The sequence below is a fragment of the Alligator mississippiensis genome, chromosome 7 (assembly GCF_030867095.1).
Source record: "Alligator mississippiensis isolate rAllMis1 chromosome 7, rAllMis1, whole genome shotgun sequence".
Lineage (NCBI taxonomy): Eukaryota > Metazoa > Chordata > Crocodylia > Alligatoridae > Alligator > Alligator mississippiensis.
This window is the reverse complement of record NC_081830.1, coordinates 67,019,319-67,041,449: the sequence shown is the minus strand read 5'-3', so window position 1 is coordinate 67,041,449 and position 22,131 is coordinate 67,019,319. Positions and strand designations below refer to the sequence as shown.

General features: G+C 43.1%; 1 protein-coding gene across 1 annotated transcript in view; it reads right to left on the bottom strand.

Moving 5' to 3' along the window:
- RSRC1 (arginine and serine rich coiled-coil 1) overlaps positions 1–22,131 on the bottom strand; it is a 323,306-nt gene that overhangs the window by 132,790 nt on the left and 168,385 nt on the right. Inside the window, exon 6 of the mRNA XM_006276863.4 lies at positions 21,128–21,179. Coding sequence (XP_006276925.1) covers positions 21,128–21,179 — 52 coding nt within the window. The remainder of the gene's footprint in view (positions 1–21,127; positions 21,180–22,131) is intronic.

Below are 22,131 nucleotides of genomic sequence, written 5' to 3'. Positions count from 1 at the left end.
ATCCACAGCTCAACTCTGTATATTCATCAATATTTCAAATTAGTCTTCACCACATGCATTCTTAAAAGGTGAAGCCAAGAATCATAGAAGCCAGTTCTAAAACAAATTTGTTTTTACAGACTCACTTTGAAATGCTTCCTCAAAAATGCATCTTTAGTTGTACAACTATATTAAATTAGACACCATTAAATTAGTTACAGAAGTAACATTTTAATGCAAAAATGTAAATGTTCAATGTTAATGATTTATTAGGGAATGAATAGTAAGTGTCCTTCAATGAGAGTTTTCACTCTTTTTAAATGCATGTGATTTGTATTCTCTGGCTTGATCACCAACCTAGGACTCCTACAATCACAGAGCAATATAAATATAGGTCTGAAACAGACCTCAAGGCCACAACCAGATAAGTATGGGCACTTTGCTCCCTGGGGACAACTAGCAGTGGCACACCTTGTTGTCCCCGGAGAATGCCTATGCCACGCGCTTTCTGGCACACAGCAGGTTATCCTGGTGCGGGGGGGAGGGCAGGGCAAGGAGCTGCAGCCAAATTTCTTCTGCAGCTGGGAGCCTGGCTGGCACCCAGAGTATGGCTCCAGCCAGCCAGGATCTAGTTTTGGGTGGTGCATGCTGCCTCCACATGCACTGCCCCACTTTTTTTTTCTGCACAGGTTTTTTTACCCCGGGATCTCCCAGGGTCAAAAAACAAACAAACCACCCTGTGTGGGAACCACCTGAATGCGCTGTGTGTGGTGGTGCCACATACTGCACGACCATAGTTATCTGGATGCAGCCCAAGAGGCAATTCAGAGCACACCCACTATCACCCCTGTCTAGTTAAAAACTTCCAATGTATCCAGAGACTGAATAATAATTAAAAAAAAAAAAATCACAGATTTTAAATTAGCCCCAAGTATCATCAGTTTCTCTCTCTTGGGTATTTATGGAATGACTATCATTGTAGTCAAGCAAATGAAGATGCTGAAGGGGGGGAAAAAATCACGAGTAGTTTCCTAGCTTTCTAGCAGGTAGCACGTTTCACAGAAACCAAAGTTTTAGAAATCTATGGACAAAGGATTTCACATAAGAGACCAAATGATTTCTTCAAATTGTGCACAATGCTCATTCTTCTCTAAATTTTTTGCATTTTACAATAGTGCTTACTCACACACAAGATACCAAGACACAGCAACTGGCCAGTCAATCAGTAAAACAGTTGCTAAGACAGGATATTTACACCAATAAGACACAAAAACAAATGGTTAACATCCACACAAAGAGAAAGTCACCAAGGGGCTAATGCCTAGTACATCTTACACAGAAATGAAGAGTCATTTAATGAAAAATCTGCCTTCATTTTTTTTTTAGGCTGCATGCAGCCTCAAGAAAATGTCATAAGGTTTGTGGAAACCATATGTAACACACACACCGGGGAAAAGTAATAAGTACTTATACATTACATATTTTAAAAGGGTTCAATTTTCCTGCAAGACGCCCCTCTTCCATATGTAGAATAATGGAACCAACACATTTAGAGACACCTGTACTTAGGCCAAGAGGTACAGAGAAAAAAATATGGAACCTACATGAACAAACTTTTTTAAAGCAAAAATAATATGGAATAATTTATTACTGACAATCACAGTTTTCCCCTTCAAATATCTCAGAAGATATTACTATTTATTCAGTTTTTAAATTAAAACATTCCTGAAGAAAATACAAAACAATTCCCACTATAAAATCAAAATAAAAGTGCATTACTGCCTTCCCAGACCATAGCAGCCATGAGCCAGCATACATATTACAAATCAAAAGCTTCTATACTTCATGATTTCTCCAGGAAAAAAAAAAGTTTCTCCAGCCACAGATGCTGGACTTTGGAAAGTCAATGGATTCCAGCTATTTCATACCCAAACGGGCAGTGAATTCTAAGTGAAGTCTTCACAAAAAATGCCCTTCCAGCAGCAGATATAGCAAGGGAGAGCATTCTCAAGTGCCTTAGTAAACATCAATCCCAAAAATGTCACAGAGGGAGAAGCATGGTCCTTCAGGCAGAAATATCCAATGGCATGTTTGGAATATCAACATAGGACAATACAACAGTATCTTACATCCACCAGAAACCAATGGAAAGCCCATATAAAAGTTAAGAGTACTCGTGTCATAGTGTTATACAAATAGACTTTCGCCTATTGCTTTTAATCGTATATATTTTCTTGAGTTTTGTATTGCTTAAGAAACTCCATTTTGTATTGCTCTGTAGCTTGATATAAGTGCTCAACCTTTTACACTTTTGTATGCTGTATGGGTGAGAGTGTGTTTGTGGAAAAGGAAAACATCAGCTGGCAACTGGCTGAAGAATGCAGACAGATAAAAGACCAAACAAGGTTCAAGCACCTACTCGGAGGTGGTTCAAGCACCTACTCTGAACACCTTCAAGAGAAATTTGGATGTTTATCTTGCTGGGATCCTATGACCCCTGCTGACTTCCTGCCCCTGGGGCAGGGGGTTGAACTCGATGATCTTCTGAGGTCCCTTCCAGCCCTAATGTCTATGAAATCTATGAAGAAGAATCTGCCCCAGAACAGTGGGAGAACAATGGCAATCAACCTTCAAGAAAGAGCACAGTGACAACCCAGCAAAAGCCCAGAGGACTGAGTGAACTGACAAGGCTATAAAAGATGGGATGAAACGTATCAATTTTGGGTCTTGTTCTGCATGTCATCTTGAAGCATCGGTTCGTCTGACAAGATGGACTTGCAAGAGCCCGGCTCTCATCTATGATCAACTTGGCTGGCCACTAAGTTGATCCGAGCACCGATAAGACTGGTAATGTATACCAGCGCAGAACAGAAATTGGGGTACGGATGTGGTGTGCGTGTGTGTGTATTAAGCACTTAATCAACAAACACGGCATCTTGCCTTATCCTCCCTTATACGGTCTTGCTAGTGATTTGAGCAATTGGCAATTTGTGTAACAACAGGTGCACAAGAAAACATTCTGCCTAACTAGAAAAATTCGACAGTAGTCTCAGTTTGTAAATGATTTAAGAAGGCACAAAGGTGTGAATTATGGTAGCAAGCCTGCAATCTGCTAACTAGCTGTAGACAGATGAGTAGTGTTCCACATTCTCAGTTCTTACTGATTTTCACTGATAAAGTCCCTGATTTTTTTTTGAAGTCACTCAGTTTTTATTGATTTACACCCATTTTTCAGTTCAAATCCCTGTTAATCAGCATGAGTGGGGAATGGCCCATTTCCCACTCGTGCCACTTAACAGGGATTTGAACTGAAAAACGGGTGGTGCCAGTAAGCTAAAACTGCCGCTGTGCCAGTTACCTGAGACAGGTTTCCAGCAAGATGCGGGGGGGGGGGGGAGGCAGTGGGGGTGGCTGCATGTAGAGTGGTTGGGGAGCCATACAGAGGCTTGGGGAGGGGGGCTGGAACCGCTGCCTGGGGGCATGGGGCTCCCGGCTCTGACCCCAGGTGGGGTGGACTGGGCCATGGGAATCATTCTTGGTGTGGGCAGATCCCAGCTGTACTCTGGTGGCTCTGGCCTTGGCCCTGCCCCGGGCACTGGGAGCTGCGAGCCCTGCCAGTGGTGGTGGGGCAGGCGGGAGAACCCAGCCCCGCTCCTTGCAGGCTAGGGCTGGTGGCAGCACCAGATTCTTCTAGGCCCTTGCGGCAGGCGGCAGCCTGCTCTCGCCCCATGAGCAGATCTGGGGGCATGCACCCCACTGGGAAGAGCCTGGCACAGCCCCCCAGGGGATGTGTGCCCCTGGATCTGTCCGTGGGACGACAGCAGGCTACCACCTGCCCCCAGCACCAGGAAGAGCCTGGTGCCACCACCGGACCGAGCCTGCAGTGGCAGCATGCTCTTGTCTCTCACACAGATCCAGGAGCATGTGCCCCCTGGGAAGAGCCTGGTGCAGCCCTGATTCCCACAGCCTTCCCAGGGGGTGTGTAGCAGCAAGAGCCATGCCCCTGTGCCCTGCACCCACTGATCGCTCCCTCCACTTTGCTCCCTGCTGCAGCCCTGGGAGCGGCCGACAGGCTGCGCTGCGCCCTTTTGCTAGTCCCAGACTTACTCCCTCCCTCCCTTACTATTTTTATACTCCCTCCTATTTTTCCCCGATTTAAACCGATTTTTTCCTTTTTTTCCTTTTATTCCAATTTCAACCTGGTTTTTATGATTCAAAGATAAAACCTGAAAAATTCCCAGATTTTTTGTTTTTAATGAAAACCAAGAATGCAAAACACTACAGATCTTCTGTTGCTATTTGGTGGTTTAATAAGAATTGAGAATTCAATTGGACCCAATACTTGCAAACTCTGATTGGAAATGATGGCTGAACCCATTCATTTGGGAGCTAGATACTTTATAAAAATAACAATTTTATTTATCTGACGTTTCATCAAGACTTTGCCCTCTGCTGCTAAATGGGGAGATCACTGGGTAGGTTTGCCTGTGAATTCTAAAATGTGCAGATCAATAAAGAGAGGACTAGAAAGTTTCTACTGCCTTGTTTCTTTTTGTTTACTATAATCTACAACATAAAAGACACTTACTTCATTCACCCCCTAGCTCTGAACTTTGAAGGATGTCTGATAGTTCTGTCATCTAGTTCCTGTCTATAGGGATGGGCAAGTTTTTTTTTGCAGTTGATATATTTTATTGGACCAACTGCCTAGTTGACATAGTTTTAGACAAGCTATAGTGATGACACTTCTGCCACAGGAGGAGGGTGGGAAGGACATCCTTTGCCAATGACATTGGCCAACACATCTGAATTTGGAAAATCAATTTCTTCCCACTTCCCCCCAGTCTTCAGTCACAACCACAACAGACCTCAGACACTTTCTCCTGTTCCTGAAGAAGACGGAAAGGAGACCCAACAAAGATCCTTGCTCCTTTTTATCACCAAATCTACCAGAAATGGATAGCTCCAAAATATGCAATATATATGCACACCAAATTATGCATTTCAACTCTCTTTCAGTACTTTAGGCACATGCTAAGCAAGTTCTGAGATTAACATACACTATATTAGAAGCTTGTCCTCAGTAACAGAGCGGAATTTGAACTGCTTCTCAGACAGGTCTGAAAACACAGTTTTGATATCTGGATAGTAGCATGACTCTGCAGTAGAACCTAGGCTGAGGCTGCAGTGGTACCAAGTCTAAGGAAGGACTTCAAATGACAGCTGAAGGTAGACAGAGAAGCTAAAACAGTTGAAGTGATTGGCTGGGGTAGAACAAGAACATACACTCAGGAAATGCATAAAGGTATAGATATAGAGGGGACAGGAAGGGATATTGCAGTGGGCCTCTATTTATTCAAGGGCCACTGAATACCTCTACCACAGGGCTTGTTCACCCATGGCAGAACACAACTCTGACACATTCTGGTAAGAATGCAAAATCTCACCTGTTCCTCTGGAGATGCATCTCATGGGCCTGGACATAAACACATTTACATCAATATAACTGGCGTTTACACTGGTGTGAACCATGACAGAACTTGACACTAGTTTCACTTATTCAAATCTGGTATACAATTATTGCTGGGAAAAAGCAGGGCTTAAATTACACCAGTGTATGTTTCGTCTCTACACTTATTCCAGGAAAACTGTTTGCTAAACTCAAACTGGATACTGTCCATTAAGTGATAAATAGCTACTTATTGCTTGCAGCTACACCAAGGCCACAGGGTGCCACGTGCGGAGCGAGCGTGTGAGGCATGACCCATCTTGCAGTCGCATGCTGCAGCCAATGGGCACTGCCCACGTTCCCGTCTGGTCTCCTTGGGGCTGCCTGCAGCCAGGCACCTGACCCCCTGCCATGTCCCCTCCACGGCCCACAGCCGACTGGTGCTCCCCGCATGAAGGGCCCATGATGTGCAGCTGCAGGGTGCCGTACAGGGAGCAGACGTGGGGGGCGTGCCTACCCCCTGTGCTACAGGCAGTGAGTGCTGTCCACGCCTTGTGTGCCCCTTCCTCGCACAGCACCCCACGGCCATGCACCCCGCTGCTGGCAGCTGTTATGTGCTCCCAGCGGAGGGGGGGCACGGGCAGCTCCCGCCAGCTGCAGCACACGGCCAGAGGGCGGGATGTGCCCACTTGCCTGCTCTCTGCACAGCACCCTGCGGCCATGCCCCCCATACCCTCTGCCCAGGGAGTGCCTGCCTGGGCACATGGCCACAGGGTGCCGTATGGGAAGCCAGTGTGCAGAGCACACCTTGCGCAGGGATGGGCATGGCACATGGCCGCAGGGTTTCTGCAAGGGCAGTGTGCAGGGGGGCACGGGCAGCATCCATCAAATGCAGGATGCAGCCATGGGACAGAGTGATACAGGTTCCCCCCCATGCACACTCCCCGTGTGGCACCCGGCAACCATGCGCCACACCTTTTACCCCCCACACACTGGGAGCACCCACTGGCTGCAGGCGGTGGGGCATGCAGGGGATGTGTGTGTGTGGGGGGCGCATGGGGCCAGACACAGAGCTGGGGGGGTTGCATGCGGCTGGATGCAGAGCGGCGGCAGCACAGGGCGGTGGATGGTGGCGCTCTGTCCCTGCCACTCACCTGTCATTCTTGACAGGCACTTTGCTAGTACTACAAATAAAATACCTTAAAGCTCTTTGTCACATTAATATATGGACATACTTAATACTGCTGATGACTACTCTCCTTTTCAGTATCTTTCAATAAGTCTCTAATAATACAGGATTAGACTCCTGCAAATACTTTACATGTTCTCTAAATTACCTTATATATGCTTTAATAGTTTTTGTAGTTGAACCTATGTGTGTGTCTACACACCCAATTTACAGAACCTTCAAAAACAGTTTGCACGGCTAAAGTTGCAGCATAGGGTTAACAATGGGCACGGTTTAATGATTCCCTATGTAGAGCAACATAAAGTAAGAAAGCTACTATAAAAATAAGAAGTATTTGTATTAAAAACCTGTTATTTTTAGGTAAGAACAATTAAAAGGAAAGGTTTAGTTTTTTCCTATTTGTTGCCACCTGCCATACTTATATCATTGTATAGCCATAGAAAGAGTGAAATAAAAGACCACCCTATTTAACTAAACAGTTTTTATTAAAGAAAAAGAAAAGCAAGAATCTATAAAGTAACGAGTGATCCTATTAGTTCCACCAGACTAAAATCATACAGTCTACGTATGTGGTCCTTTCAGCCACATCTGTCATGAGCCACTTTGGTATGAGAGTGCAGAATATTTGACCATTTATTTATTAGATAAGACCAAAGCAAATAAGGATCTGTTTTCCCTAAAAGAAAATATATAAGGAAAATAGCTGAAAAATATCATATGGGAAATAGTCTTTAATACTTACATTTTTATAGCAAGTGAAAATAATGTGTTTGTAATTTTTCATTAAATTGTTATAGGGAATAAAAATATTTATAATAAAGGATCTGTGGTACAAGTTAGAAAGGCAACCTGCCAGCATAATCAGAGGATAATGAGTTAAATATCCAAAAATCCAGAAATGCTGTCAAAGAGCTCTGGTAAATGTAAAATGATTTCTATTCATCAGCTTTTACCACATATGCTAATGCCATATTAGCAGCTCAATTCTGAAGTCTCATTTAAACTCCATCAACAATTCTATCTATAAAAATACTGTATTTTTCCATGTTTTTTAGTAAAGAAAATGAAAGGCAGATTCCAAAAATAGATCAGTCACTCATTCCAACTCTAGACCTTTGAAATCAAGATCAATCACCTTTTGTAATCATCTTTATATGGAGAATAAGAGAATTCTATTTATTCCTATAGAAAATTTTTCAGATCTACTTTTAGGCTGAATGGTAAGATTAATAGTTCAGAACATCCATATGCTATTTTGCATTAGTACATTTACAGTAAAAGCACCAAACCATACTTCCAAGTTTATGAGAAAAGAGGGATGCTTTATGAAAATTCTAATGGCAGAAACTATCACACTTTAAAGTTTTGTTTTTGTAAATTTGGTTTGTTAGTAGGACAGAATTCTAATTCCTTGAAACTTTTTCCCGTAAAACTAGCGAAAAGAAACAATGCATATTTAATATACAAACAAGCTCAAAACCTTATAGTCGTCTCTCTCTTTCTATAATGAAGTCTGGGAAAGAAATCACAGACACCCAAGTGGTTTGGCAACTGTAAGTGACAGAAGCTCTACTAAATCCTCTGTTTACACTGGGGATTAGCTGAGTAGATTGTGAGTAGCAAACTGAGCTGTCCATGGTCAAGGGAACCTGCTCCCTGTCAGCCCGTGGGGCAGAGGGACAAAGCATGGTCCTGGTAGGAAGTGACCCATAAACGTATTCCTACGAAGGATTTATACAAAGCCAGTCTGCCTCATAGAAACTCCATATGACCATTAACTGGCCTGCAAGGCCTGCCAGGAGGCCTAATTACAGGTCTACAGAGCCCAATAACAAAAGCTGAAGAGCTTTAGCCTAGGGATGATCTGCTTTATACTGACTTGAGAGAGTCCATATAGAGTGACAAAAAGAAAGAGGTTTAGCTTTAAAATTCTCCCAAGAGACTCAGCATTGTAACTAAGTCTGGAAAGCCCACATGCAACATACTTCAGATAGGCTTAAACATACCACCCTCTCAAAATTAACATTCAACTACTGCCTGCTTAACATCTGCTCAGACATGGCAAGTTGCTGTGATATTGTTCGACTTAGCTAAAAGGTTTTTCTATCTAAATATTGAGAGAGATATGTAAAGTCACTTGCATCTAAATTTATACCTGGACCAGTAATATCTGCTGAATGACAGTTTTTATAAATGAAAAATTGGTTTCCTTAAATAATTAACATAGAAGATTTAAGCAGTGTGAACTCTTGCCCGGTTTACACAGAACCAAGATTCAGGCTTACTTGTATTGACAGAGAATTAGACTGACTTAATATGAAGTTTATGCCCAATCAACAAACATTAAGCATACAAAGACAAGGTATCATGCAGATAATATCTTACCAAAAAATTTGAAAAATAAATTTTATGTATTAGTCATTCTAAATCCTGAGTTATGGTAAAATGTACATAATTATGCAAGCTAGCCATATATTCCACATTTCAAATATCAGCAAAACAATAATATATTCAAAATTAATTTTTTCAGCTATTTTGAAACTTGTCAGTGTCAAAAGTTCCGACTGAAATGACTAAACTAAATGCCAAACTTATGCATGAAAACTGGATTTTAAGGGAATTGAGCACTTGCAATTCACATTGATACTGTATTGGTCAACTGGGCATCTCAGGGCTTAGAACTTCTAAAAAATCAAGCAACATTTTTTGAGGGACGGGGTGGGAGGAATGTAATGCTTTACCTTATACATACTTCAAAGTTTGTAAGAGATTAGTAACAATTATGATTTGTAACTTAGATTTTAAACACTGAAATCTGTAAATACCAAGTTTTAAACATATCAGCTGCTTTCTCCCACTTATTTCCCTCACTTACTAATAGGCTCCTGTCAACCAAAATACTAAAATGTCAATGAAATGTTAAACAAAACCCTCAGACAGTGAAAACAAAAACTCCTGAACACAAATATTTTACCAGTAACAAGGAAGAGGGGAATATAATAGTTTTAAGCATACATTTTTTGTACAGAATGTTCTTTTTGAAGTCTCCTTCATTGTAAAAAAATAGTTCTAAGGAGTCTTGTCTGTAATTTACACAACTGGGTCTAGTAAAAGGCATGAATTTAGGATTAAGTCTATTTTAGCTACCTAACTCAGGTTTTTTCTTGCTCCCATGTATGGCTTGAATAAATAGAGCAAGAAAACCATAAAGGAGGCACAATCAACACAAACTGTAGCAATAAAGGCTATAAAACAGTTTTCATTACAATTCTCTTTTCTGACACTCACCAGCTTTCCAAAAACATTTGGCTTTGGGGCTGAAATGTACTATGCTGGATCTCTGCCCAAAGCTAGGATTTTTTATTTATTTTAAGTCTGGGCAAAATCTCTTCAGACATTTTAAAATTTAAGAATTTGAAAAACATCCTTGCATGTTTCCCCTTGAAAAAAAAATTCTATTAGCACTTTTCTGAATAAAGCTTCACCATCCCCTTCCCTCCCCCCGAACCTGTTATGGAGACAGTCTTCATTTACATCATTTGCATTTCACAGATCTGGATATGTAGGTGGAAGTAAATTTTAAACTCGAGTTACACACAATTAAAATTAATACTGAATATCCTCAGTTGTCATAAAATGAAAATAGATCCCACTATGAATGTACTCATTTTCCCAATCTGATCTACATGCCAAACAACTGTTACTAAAACAGTTTGCCTAAGGTAACTATAAATGCTTAAGTAAGTGCAACATAGAACAATATTTAAAAAAAGACATTTACTTTATAGTGCATAGTATCCAACAACTTTAGAAAATGTGTAGTTTCCTTCCACTCCACCACACTCTGATAATTTAAAGTTTTCATTACAATTATAGATATGTACACACTATAAAATAATCTGGGAAAATTAGCCTGTGTTGGTCCTCGTTATACAAAAACTTACCTAGAGACATCTGAACAGACATTCAAATGCTGAGTTCCTGAAGAGCACAGAGTTTGCAGTGCTGATGCTCTACAGGTAAAAGGCCCCTGTGCATGTATCTCAGCATGCTCTATAAGCTCCCTTACTCTGCCTGGAGACAAATGGCAGCAGTACACAGGGCAGCCCTGACTGGCTGACCCACACCACTCAGTGTCATACTATGTCTCCCTGCAGCACAATGTGGGATTGTTAAGCAGGTGTTTTCTGCTCCCTGTTCATCTGAAGCAGCAGAGACCAGCTAGTGAGTGTTCGAAGAGAAGGGCTGAGGGAGCAAAGCAAACTGGGATGATGGAGGACTCTGCTGTGGCTTCTCTCAAAAGAGAAGGTGTACAGACACGCACTCTGCATTTGATCCTGGCTGTCCCTTGGTTATTTTTGCTCTTGGAAAAAAAATTCTTGAATATTCGTGGTTTCTACTGGGAAAACAGTGACTTTCCTAGGAGAAAATGAACGTTCGTATGTGGTCTAGATGTTTACCTTTATACATTAAAAAGATACAGCCATCATAACATAAGCATATGTTGCTATTCTATTAATCTCTATCTAAACAGTAACAGTAAATAGGAAGAAAAAAAAGAAGGAAAAAAAAAAAACACTCCTCCACCACCCTACTGATCTTCAATAGAAGAGTAGGCTGTGTTAGAAAATAACCTTAAAAGCTATGTTAATGAAAACTACAACCAGGATGGATGGGCAAGTAGTTCAATATTGTGTCTGATGGTTGCAAAATCATTGTTATTTTTAACATATTACTCATTCTAAATTCTTAGGGTCACGCTTTAACACCATTTTTGATAAAGACAAACTTGGTGAAGGATAAACTTGAAGAGTTTAATTAGAACATCTTAATTGCCAACTTTATTAAAAGGGCTGTGGAAAGCTTTGGGTGTTGATTTGATTCGGAGGAGATTCGGCCCAATTCAGCGGCCAAATCTCTGAATCCAAATTGAATTAGGACACCAATAAAAAGGTCTGAATCAATTTGAAGCTCTCCAAATCGATTAAGAAAAGATTTGGAGAGCTTCAGATATTCAGGCAGTTCCCACTCGCCACCACAGGGAGCTGGACCCAGACTCCGTGATGGCAAGTAGGGGGACCATGGTAAGAGGGGACCATGGGGGGACCCCTGCCAGGCCCCATCCCCTGCCTGCTGCCCCAGCCCCCTGAGCGCCCTCTGCCTCTTCTCCCAGAACCCCTCTATGGCTGCCCCACCTGGCCCCAGCTCCTGGCTCTTTAAAAAAAAGCCCCCACTCACTGGCTTCTGCCAGGCAGGGGGGCAATCTGCCTCCCACTGCCCCACACTGCCTGGGGGGCTCTACCACAAGTCCCCCTGACTCTCACCCTCTCTACCAGCCCCACCTCCATGGCTTCCCCGCCTGCCCCAGGTCCTGGCTCTTTAAAAAAAATAAATAAATAAAAGCCCGCACTCACCAGCTGCTGCAGCAGCCTTGGGGATTCTGGGGGCTCATGGCAGGGCCCTCCACACAGCTGGGGGCAGCAGGGGACAGCGGGGGTCTTCCCCCCCAGCATGTTGCAATATATTGCAGACAAAATTACAAGATAATCCAAGTATTCACCAATTTAGAATACTTATTTAGTGTATAAAGAAGACCAACAGCAGAAACAACAACGTTGCTCATCATTACACCTAAGTTTTAATGCTGTTTTTAAATACTGGCTAAAAAGACCCAGCATTATCTTAAAACAACTATTATTAAACAATTTTGATCAAATCAATCAATTCCAAAATTCTTTAAAAGATTTTAAAAAATCAGTCTATTTGAAAATATCTGTGAGGTTTTTAGTGCACTGCACATAACTATAGCAAATCTAGATGTGATGCATTAACAGCAAGGAAACACGAACCCCAGTAACACTGCAATTTACAAATACTGTTGAAGCCTGAGCTAAAGCCTGGTTCCTAGTTTATTATTCTGAAAAGCTGAAGTAGTGATACTTTCAGCATTGAAAACAGCTTTCATGAAACAGTATGTCACATCACTAGAATAGGAATATAATACAGTTTTATTGAAAAAGATTGCTTGGTAAAATTCTGACATAGCAGAGCCTCACATAAATAATACAAGGGTAAAAAGTGTTCTCACTGTGCTCTAAACAAAGAAAACTAATAAAAAAATCATTAGCTTCTCTCCTCATCCCTCACATAACAAGTTTGTCAACTTCATTTTTAATTGGCTAACACCAAACCAAGAAAGCAGGTGTAGAATTTTATAGCTGTATAAAATTTGGGTATTTTCCATTTACAGCATTTAAATAGAAACAGAAAAAGGGATTTGCCAACATTTTATATTTTAAGAAAACAAACAAGCCTCTCTCAAAGTGCTCAAGTGCAATCTGTACCTTCAGTTTAAACTTGCATCCAATCATAAATTTTGAAATTAAGAAGTGTCACAGTGTTTAAAATGTCTGTGGAAATCCAAAGGACTCAGGTCATGATTATATACAACTCATGGTACCTTTAATACATTTTCAAGGTATTAAATTAAAAAATGAGGTGTGACAGCTGTGAGTAGTATAAACAAATTTTGTTTTTTCAGGTCTATGCTGTCACAATCATTTTATAATTATATCCTTCAAAGACATATTAAAACATATGGAGAATGATGCATACATTTGAAACTATGAGATAGAAGAGGCTGGCTGCATTTTTAAAAAAAACATTGGCTGGAAATATCATAAAGTGCTTCCATTTAAAACAAATTGTTTCCAGTATGAAAATTCTAATGTCTCTTGTAAACTGTATTTTACCTACTGACATACAGATATGAGAGCATGAATTCAAACTGAGGATCTGAAATCACTACACAAACATGTAGTACAGGTAGTGATTAAAATACAGGTAAGATATTCTAGAAGATTTTACTGTACAAAAATAAGTAAAAACAATTTTTTAAAGTTTTTTATCCAGAGAATAAAAACAAAATATATCGTCTAGGGACTAAAAGGAACCACAAATATGGCTGGAGATTAATGCTTTATCAAATTACATGATAATTAGAACAACAAGAAAAACACCTATGGACAACGTGCGATTCATTATGGAGATACTGAAATAAATCACACACAAAACATTTTTTGAAATGGCCACTGATGCCATTATGTCCAGCCTTAGTACATCAGAAATGCTGCTGCTGGTGCTCTGAAAGTGTAAAAAAAAATTAAGCTGTAGGTGATACACACCAGGAACCCAAATTTAGCAGCCACTTCGTTAAATGAAGCCTGAAGCCTGCATGCGACTTAAACCAAAACCCAGCTTACCAATATCATTGCTATTAATAACTATAATCTTAGAAATCAGTTTAAAAAAACAAACAAACTTATTTCGGAACTCAATTCTCCTGCTGCAACACTACACCCAGATCTTAGATTAACTATTATTTGTACTTACCCAAGGAAAATGGCTTATTTACACATAATGTCACATTTTAAATATTCACTAATTAGCATTTTAATTTCTGAAATATGTGATACAATTACCATATTTACACCTTGTCTGAGAATCATGGAATCATAGAAAATAATGCGTTGGAAGGAACCTCGTGAGTTCATCTAATCCAGCTTCCTGCTCATAGCAGGACCATCCCCAACTAGATCATCCCAGGCAAGGCTCTGTCTAGCTGGGTCTTGAAAACCTCCAAGGATGGAGAATCCACAACCCCTCTGGGTAACCTCTTTCAGTGTTTTACTGCCCTCCTGGTGAGAAAATTCTTCCTAATATCTAACAAACTTCCCTTGGTGCAACTTGAGCCCATTCTTCCTTGTTCTGTCATTTGTCTCCACTGAGAACAGTTCAGCTCCATCCTCTTTCAAACCCCCCTTTAGGTAGTTGAAGACTGCTATTAAATCCCCTCTCAGTTTTCTTTTCTGTAGGCTAAGTAAGCCCAGTTCCCTCAGCCTCTCCTCCTAAGTCATGTGCCCCAGTCCTCTCACCATTTTAACTGCCCTGGACTTGCTCCAATTTGTCCATATCCTTTCTGTAGTGGGGGGGCCCAAAACTGAACAGTACTTCAGATGTGGCCTCACCAGTGATGAAAAGAGGGGAATAATCACTTCCCTTGACCTGCTGGCAACACACCTACCAGTGCAGCCCAGTATGGCGTTAGCCTTCTTTGCAACAAGGGCACACTGCTGGCTCATATACAGCTTATTGTCCACTGTAACCCCCAGGTCCTCTTCTGCAGAGCTGCTGCCCAGATAGTCAGTCCCCAGCCTGTACTGGTGTTTGGGATTGTTCTGTCCTAAGTGCAGGACTTGGCACTTGTCCTTGTTGAACTGCATGAGATTTCTTTTGGCCCAATTTTCCAATTTGTCGAGGTCACTCTGAATCCTAGCCCTACCCTCCTGCATATCTAATACTCCCCTCAGTTGTCATCTGCAAACTTGTTGAGGGCGCATTCCATCACATCTTCTAGCTTATTGACGAAGATACTGAACAAAACTGGCCCCAGGACTGACACATGGAAAACTCCACATGATACTGGCTTCCAACTACACATCGAACCACTGATTGCTACTCTCTGAGCCCAATACTCCAGCCAGTTTTCTATCCACCTTACAGTTCATGCATCCAGCTCATACATCTTTAGCTCACTTGCATGAATGTTGTGGGAGACTGTATCAAAAGTCTTGCTAAAATCAAGGTATACCACATCTACTGGTCTTCCCACATCCACAGAGCCAGTCTTCTCATCATAGAAAGCAATCTGGTTGGTTAGGCACGACTTGCTCATGGTGAATCCATATGGACTGTTCCTAATCACCCTCGTCTCCTTCAACTGCTTAGAAATGGATTCCCTCAGGATCTGCTCCATGATTTTTCCAGGGACTGTCATGAGGTTGACTGGTCTGTAATCCCCTGGATCCTTCTTTTTGCCTTTCTTAAATATGGTCACTTAAATATGTTTGCCCTTTTCCAATCATCTGGAACCTCTCCCAATTGCCATGAGTTTTCAAAGATGATGGCCAGCAGCTCTGCAATCAGTCAACTCCCTCAGCACTAGAGGTGCACCGATACATTGATCCAGTATCGGATCGGTACTAATATAAAGAAAACTAGCTGCTTTGGCTATTGGCCCAATGGGGCTGATAATTTGGCTGATAAATGCCTGTGCTACGTGCAGCTGTAGCACAGCACTCAGGCAGCGAGGAACAGAGCTAGCAGCTTAGAGAGCTGCTGCTTCCAACAGGTAAGTCTGGTGTAGTGAAAGGGAAGGGGGGAGGGAAAGCGTGTGGGGGGGCAAATCAACACCCCCTGCAGTGAGGGAGGGAGCAGGGGCAGGCACTGCCCAGCCAGGGGGGATGGAGCCTCAGTTCATGTGGGGGGAGGGGGAGAGGCGGCTCCTGTTGCTATATGCACACTAAAAGGGAACCGGAGGGGGGGAGGGGATGGGGGGCGGTGTCCCAGATACTGCACAGGGAGGGACAGGGTGGGCTTTAGCCGGGGCTGCACAGAGCTCTTCTCAGCAGGGGCTGGGCTCGGAGCAGATGCTGGCAGCGCTGGGAGGATGTTGCATCCACCCCAAATTTTGCCACGGCTCTGCTCCTAGGGCCACTGCTGCCAGCTGCCCAATGCAGCCCCGGCTGTTCCCAGTGCATGGGTGGAGGCAGGGCATTGAGCCAGGGCTGCGCTGGGGGGCTGGCGGTGCTGGGAGTGGAGCAGCAGCAGCAAAATCTGGGGTGGATAAAGCATCCCCCCAATGTCACCAGCACCCGCTCTGAACCCGGCACCCACTGAGAAAAGCCCTGTGCAACCCCAGCTGCAGTCCACCCCGCCCTGTGCAGAACTTGGGGCACACGTCATGTATAGAATCTAATTATTGAGGGGTCATTTTAAATTCAAACTCCTCTTGGATTCAGGTAAATATGGTAGAATTAATGCGCAAAGTGTATTCTCTTTGGGGATACTGGAAAGAAATTGCTGAAATTAAGGTACAAGGATACCGTGCCACAAGGACCTTCACTTTTCTGTTAGGGAATTTATTCTACATCATTATTGGCTGAAGCATGAACGATGCATGCCCCCAGTGGCTGGGGGGGTGCAGTGGTGGTAGGAGCGTGGAAGCAGCGGCAGGAGCATGGCAGTGATAAGTGGGAGCTTCCACAGGCGCCACTGGTGCTGTTGGCAGCAGAGGCGGAGCACCAACTGGGGGCTGGCAACCACCCGTAAACACCGCCGGCAGTGTCAGTGGTGGCAGACCACCCGCAGATGCCACCAGCAGCGTTGGGGCAATGAGCAGTGAGTGCCTGCAGGCGCCGCTGACAATGTCCACGGCACCTCTTTGTAGGGGGTGCACCACCACGCTCAGGGGTGCATGTGCACCCACATGCACCCCCTACGCAGCTCCCCTGGGCTGAAGGGAGTTCCATAATAATCATATAGTCATTACAAGAATATGGCCAGCATGCAAACCTTGTGCTCTCACTGCTACCCTTAAGACTCCCAATGTATATGCCCAGAACACACACCTTCTTAATCCATGATACTTTCTCCCTTATTACCTTTTCTAACTAAAGACAGTAAATATAAATTTCATTCAATAAATGCTCTCCCCTCTGGTGCATGAAAGGCAAGGAAGTTTCCATGGAGCTCCTGCCCTCCTTCTCTTTAATAGAAACCATGTGTCCTGCGAAAAGAATAAATGTAAGGGAGACAAATTCACATTTTCCAAATATGAAACGGGGGCAGAGGGAAAACCAGTTGGCAGTTTTTTGGGTCATTAAAACAGCATTGGGACAGAGGTTGTCTGTCCCTTCCCCACTCTTGAACATGAACTTCAGGTGACCCAGAGAATTAACACGGCAGAATCTCCAGGGAAGCCCATTGGCTTCTGCCCCCTCCAGAGGGCAGGGGCAGATCTAAGGGGGAGGTGCAGTTACACCCCAATTTGATTTCCTGCTCTACTCAAACTTTAAAACCAAATATTTGGAAAGAGCAGCAGCTTCTCTGCCCAGGCAGCACTAATAGAATTGACTGACCTTTGGCTCATTATAGTCTATCAGATTCCTTCTAATCTCTCTTCACTCCACAGGTGTTAATGACCCTCACTCCTTTTTAACGGTCTTGATGTTCCATCATTCAAGCTATCCTTTCCTTTGTAATTGCCACCTATTAGCTATTCCCGAGTCTCTCTCTTATTTCACAGCAAACTATTTTTAGCTCTAGCTAAAAACCTCAACTCAGGTATGGTAATATTGAACTCAGGTGAATATTAGCTCAGGTGGGGAAATGACTGATAGTGAAGTATTGGAGGCACTGTTAAAATGCTCAAGAAAGCTACATTTTATTTTATAAATCTGAATAAGAGATGTTCAGTTAACTATAATGACTACAAGACTAATGAAACAAATATATTTTGACTGCTGTTTGTCCAGTTTGCTGTGTTTTTTTAAACTCAATATATAATCTAGCACAGGGAGGCCAAACTGTGGCATGGGTGACAACAGTAGTACAGACTGCCTCTGTGTGTGGTACATGGCAGACAGGAGAGGGCATAGTTACAGTGGCATATAGGGCAGGGAGAAGAAGGCAGAGCATCAGATTAGGCAGGGAGCACAGAGCAGGAAGCAGGAAGCTAAGCAGCAAAATGACAGAAGAGAAAAAGATCTGAGTGATAGTCAATGAGCGTTCAGGGCTAATTTATGGCACACTTGCCAAACAGGTTGGCCCCTGCAAACAAGTGCAGATTCCAATAAAGTGACTTGTTTTTGCTTAGATATTAAACTAAATAATACAGTACTAGATCCCTAGCATATTAGGAAAGCTTCTAGAATGTAAGAAGTGCTATACTAGGTCAGAACCATAGTTCATATAGCCTAGTGTACTGTTTCTGACAGCTACAGAAGTGGATGCTAGAGGGAGAGCACTGAACCAGACAGATGCAGGATGATCTATCCCCTACCCATTACCTTCTCTGATACCTACCATTATTGGTTTACAGATGTCAGAGGAAACATCTCCAACTGTTCTGTTCAACAGTTATAAACAGCTCTCATCCATGAATTTGTCTAGTCACTCTAGAAGCTAAACCTGGATTAGCTTCTGACAATGCTATCTGACACTACCACTTCCTATGAATTCCACAAGTTAACTATGTGTTGCATAGTTCTAGTTTCTTTTTAAACTGGAGAAGAATATGTGTTGCACCACAATATCTGCACCCCCCTTTTGCAAAATCTTAGATCTGCCTATTCCAGGGAGTGCTTCCTCAGGACTGGTAGAGACTTGTCTGGTCTCTGAGGGCATTTACAGATGTGCTCCGGGAGCCAAGGGCACTTTAATTAGCGAGTCACACTAATTAAAAGTATTCAAGAATCACGTGCATCACTGTCCCTGTGCTGAAAAACGGTGGTGGGGCTCTTTGAACTAAAGCTATTTTTCAGCATGGGGAAACTGATACACGTGACACTGGAAGCTATGGGAGCACGTTCATTTCTGCACTCCAGCAGACTCAAATAATCAAGTCTGCTCTGACGCACTGAATTTAAAGCACACTGGAGCAGCCTTGCTGCACGTCTATAGGAGCCCTGAGGGTCCCCTTAAGCAGGCTTGGTTTCTAGAGTGAGGGTGAAGCCTAGGCTCCTGCCCACTTTCAGATCCCAGTCTTTTGGTCTCTTACCTTCCCTAGTTCTCTGTGGCCTTAACTCAAGGAGTGAGTATCCAGTTCCACACTGGAGAAAGAGACTTTACCTCTTCTTGGGGAGACTCCATTCCAAGCAGCACAGCATAGCTGTCTCTACAAAGGCATTTGTTGGGGCAAAAGCCACCCAACCAGAGTTCTCTGTACCCTCCTAAAGAGTTAAGCCAGAAGCAGGCAAAATATGGCCCATGCTGGGCTGCCTCTCTTGCCGGCGCTCCCCACCATGCGCACACAGCTCCCACACTTGTGGAGCTTCCCTCCCGTGGCTCACATGTTGGAGCCGGCTGCCTTCCCCGCCTCCTGCCACTCCTGGGACTCCACTGGAAGTGGAGGAGAGCACCACCCCTGCTTCCCCGCAGAGTCCAGGGACCTATGCGGCAGGAAGTGGCAAAGGCAGCTGGCTCCAGGACACAGGGCTTCCCTTTTATGACGTGCAAGTGCAGGGACTCCACGTGCGTGGCAGGGAGTGTTGGTGATACAAGTGGCCCAGCAGAGGCTGTGCTCCTCACCACTATATACAGTGCTGGCTCAAGCCACATGCCACTGGGCACCTGCACCAGGCATGAGTGCCCCCACCTGCTGCTGCTGTGCCATAAGAGGAGTGTGGGGGGAGTCCCCACACCCCCCACCCTCCCTCACACCCCACAAATGGCACACACCCACGCCCTGCCCCCACAACCCTCCACATATATACACCACCCAACATACCCTATGCCCCACACACACATAGCCACACCCCCTCATAACCCCCCTCACACCCTACCATACACATGTACCCCCAGACAATATACAAGACTAAGAATTTATTTTTGAGTTATTATGCAATCACCTCTATATATGGTACACAAATAAATCATGACAAAAATATTTTTTGTAATAAAATTAAAATGTTATAGTAAGTGTTTGACTTTTAGTGTATGTTTTTTTTTCTGGGTCTAAGATGGCAACCTTCCCTCCCAAAAGGAGTATTTCTGGGGGGGAAGGGGGGGGCAACAGGAGAGATTTCCAGTCGCAAAGGTCAGGGGCAGGACTTCCAGTCCTAAAATGGTGACCACAAGGCAGGGCAACTGTCAAGGAGTGGATCTACCCATGTGGCCCTTAAAAGCTCACCAAGCCTTGTTAAGCAGCCCACCCTTAGGCTAAGCAGTTCCTCCATCCTCAATCCAGCACAGCCCGGAGCATCCCCAGCCTACACAACCCTGAACCCAGGGTCCCCAAAAACCAGAAATATTAGAAAATTATGTGTACAGCCCAGTTACACACTTTGTTTTTAAAGATTTGGGGGGCAGTGAGCCCAAGATCAGGGAGATGATCCCTAGTATGAAACTCACCGCACCCACACCACCAACATCTGCTTCCAGGAGTTTGGGTAGGAATCTGATGGCCAGGAACTGATTCCATCCCAAGCCTGACTGGGTAAGGGACAGCTGGGGCTGCCCATGCTGGATTCTGACACTCAACTGAGCATTGGTATCTGTCATGGGCCAGCCCCAACCCAACACATTTGTAGCTGTGTAGCACTAGAGCTGATATTAGCTCTCATTAAATTAAACAGCCTATGGAAGGAAAGATGACCTGCATAAGTTGCTGGGTAATTCCCAAATGAATTAAGTTACTAATTCTTGTGGCTTGTTCAAGCCACATCCCTCCTGTCTAGATTATATGATATGCACAAAATAAGAGTACCTTTAAAAAGAACTGGGAATGTAGTTCAGGCCTAAAATTTGGACCTTTAAGAATTCTGGACCTTCAAAAATTCCCCCAAACTCGCCCACTTATTCCAAATCTACACATCATCCAATCCAATATTGAAAATGACAACAATTCAGTAATATTTCCTTGTATTAGGTATGTAAGTAGCATTACTTACCAGCTGCTTCAAGAACAAGCTGTAATCTAGCTTTGGCCTGTTCAGCAGGAGACTGAAAGAAAGCATAATATAATCATAAACCTTCTCTACTATTAATGTGCAAATGTTTCAAAAGACTTGTTTTCTATGTAATTTCATATACAAGCACACTTAATTTAAGACTGATGAAGGCTTCTAAAAACTATACACTTTACTTCTATACTTACTTAAGCAGTATTGAACAATCCTCTTCATCCTTATGTCAACCCTTTCCATTATCTTAAAGCCAATTTTAAAGCTCAAGTGACTATAAAGTTAAAAATAGAGTAAATTTTCAGATTTGAATGAACACTGGAAAATGTGGACTCAGAAAAAGAGTAGTAATACATACCTCTATGGTTCTAAACTTACCCATATAGGGAACCCCTCTAAAAACTCTCATGCACCAGTATCCCTCCCTCAAATTCACCCCAAACCTTTCCTGTCACAACAGGGCATGATTACATGAACTAATAATATTCAAACTCAAGCAAGAGCTTACTTAATATGACTAGCATCGCATGTTTTATATATTGCCTTTTGTATCTATTCTCTCATTTTCTCTCTTTAAGGTGTTCCTTCACATCTGTTGCAACTGAATGTCCTCCTGCTGGCTGTGTAATCACAATACTAATCATTCCAGGTGACATTGCACTGCAGGTGACACCGCTATACTTCTCTTTAATTTTAGTGTCACCCTATAACTTTGATCAAAATTCAAATGATACACAAACCATATTTGTCATGAATTATCAATCCTAAATTCAGGAGGCTCTTGTATTTGTACCATGACTAAAAGCCAATTGAAACCTTAAAAAAAAATATTTTCTGACAGTCAGCCATACAGGGTGCTTGCAGACAAAAAAAAACCAAAAACAAAAATGGCGCTTTACTTTAAACTTGGCACCATAGGTGATGCGTGCCTCCTGAGACTGGGGGAGCATGGCGACCACCTGCAGGCGGCAACCTGGGTGTCGGCGGCGAGG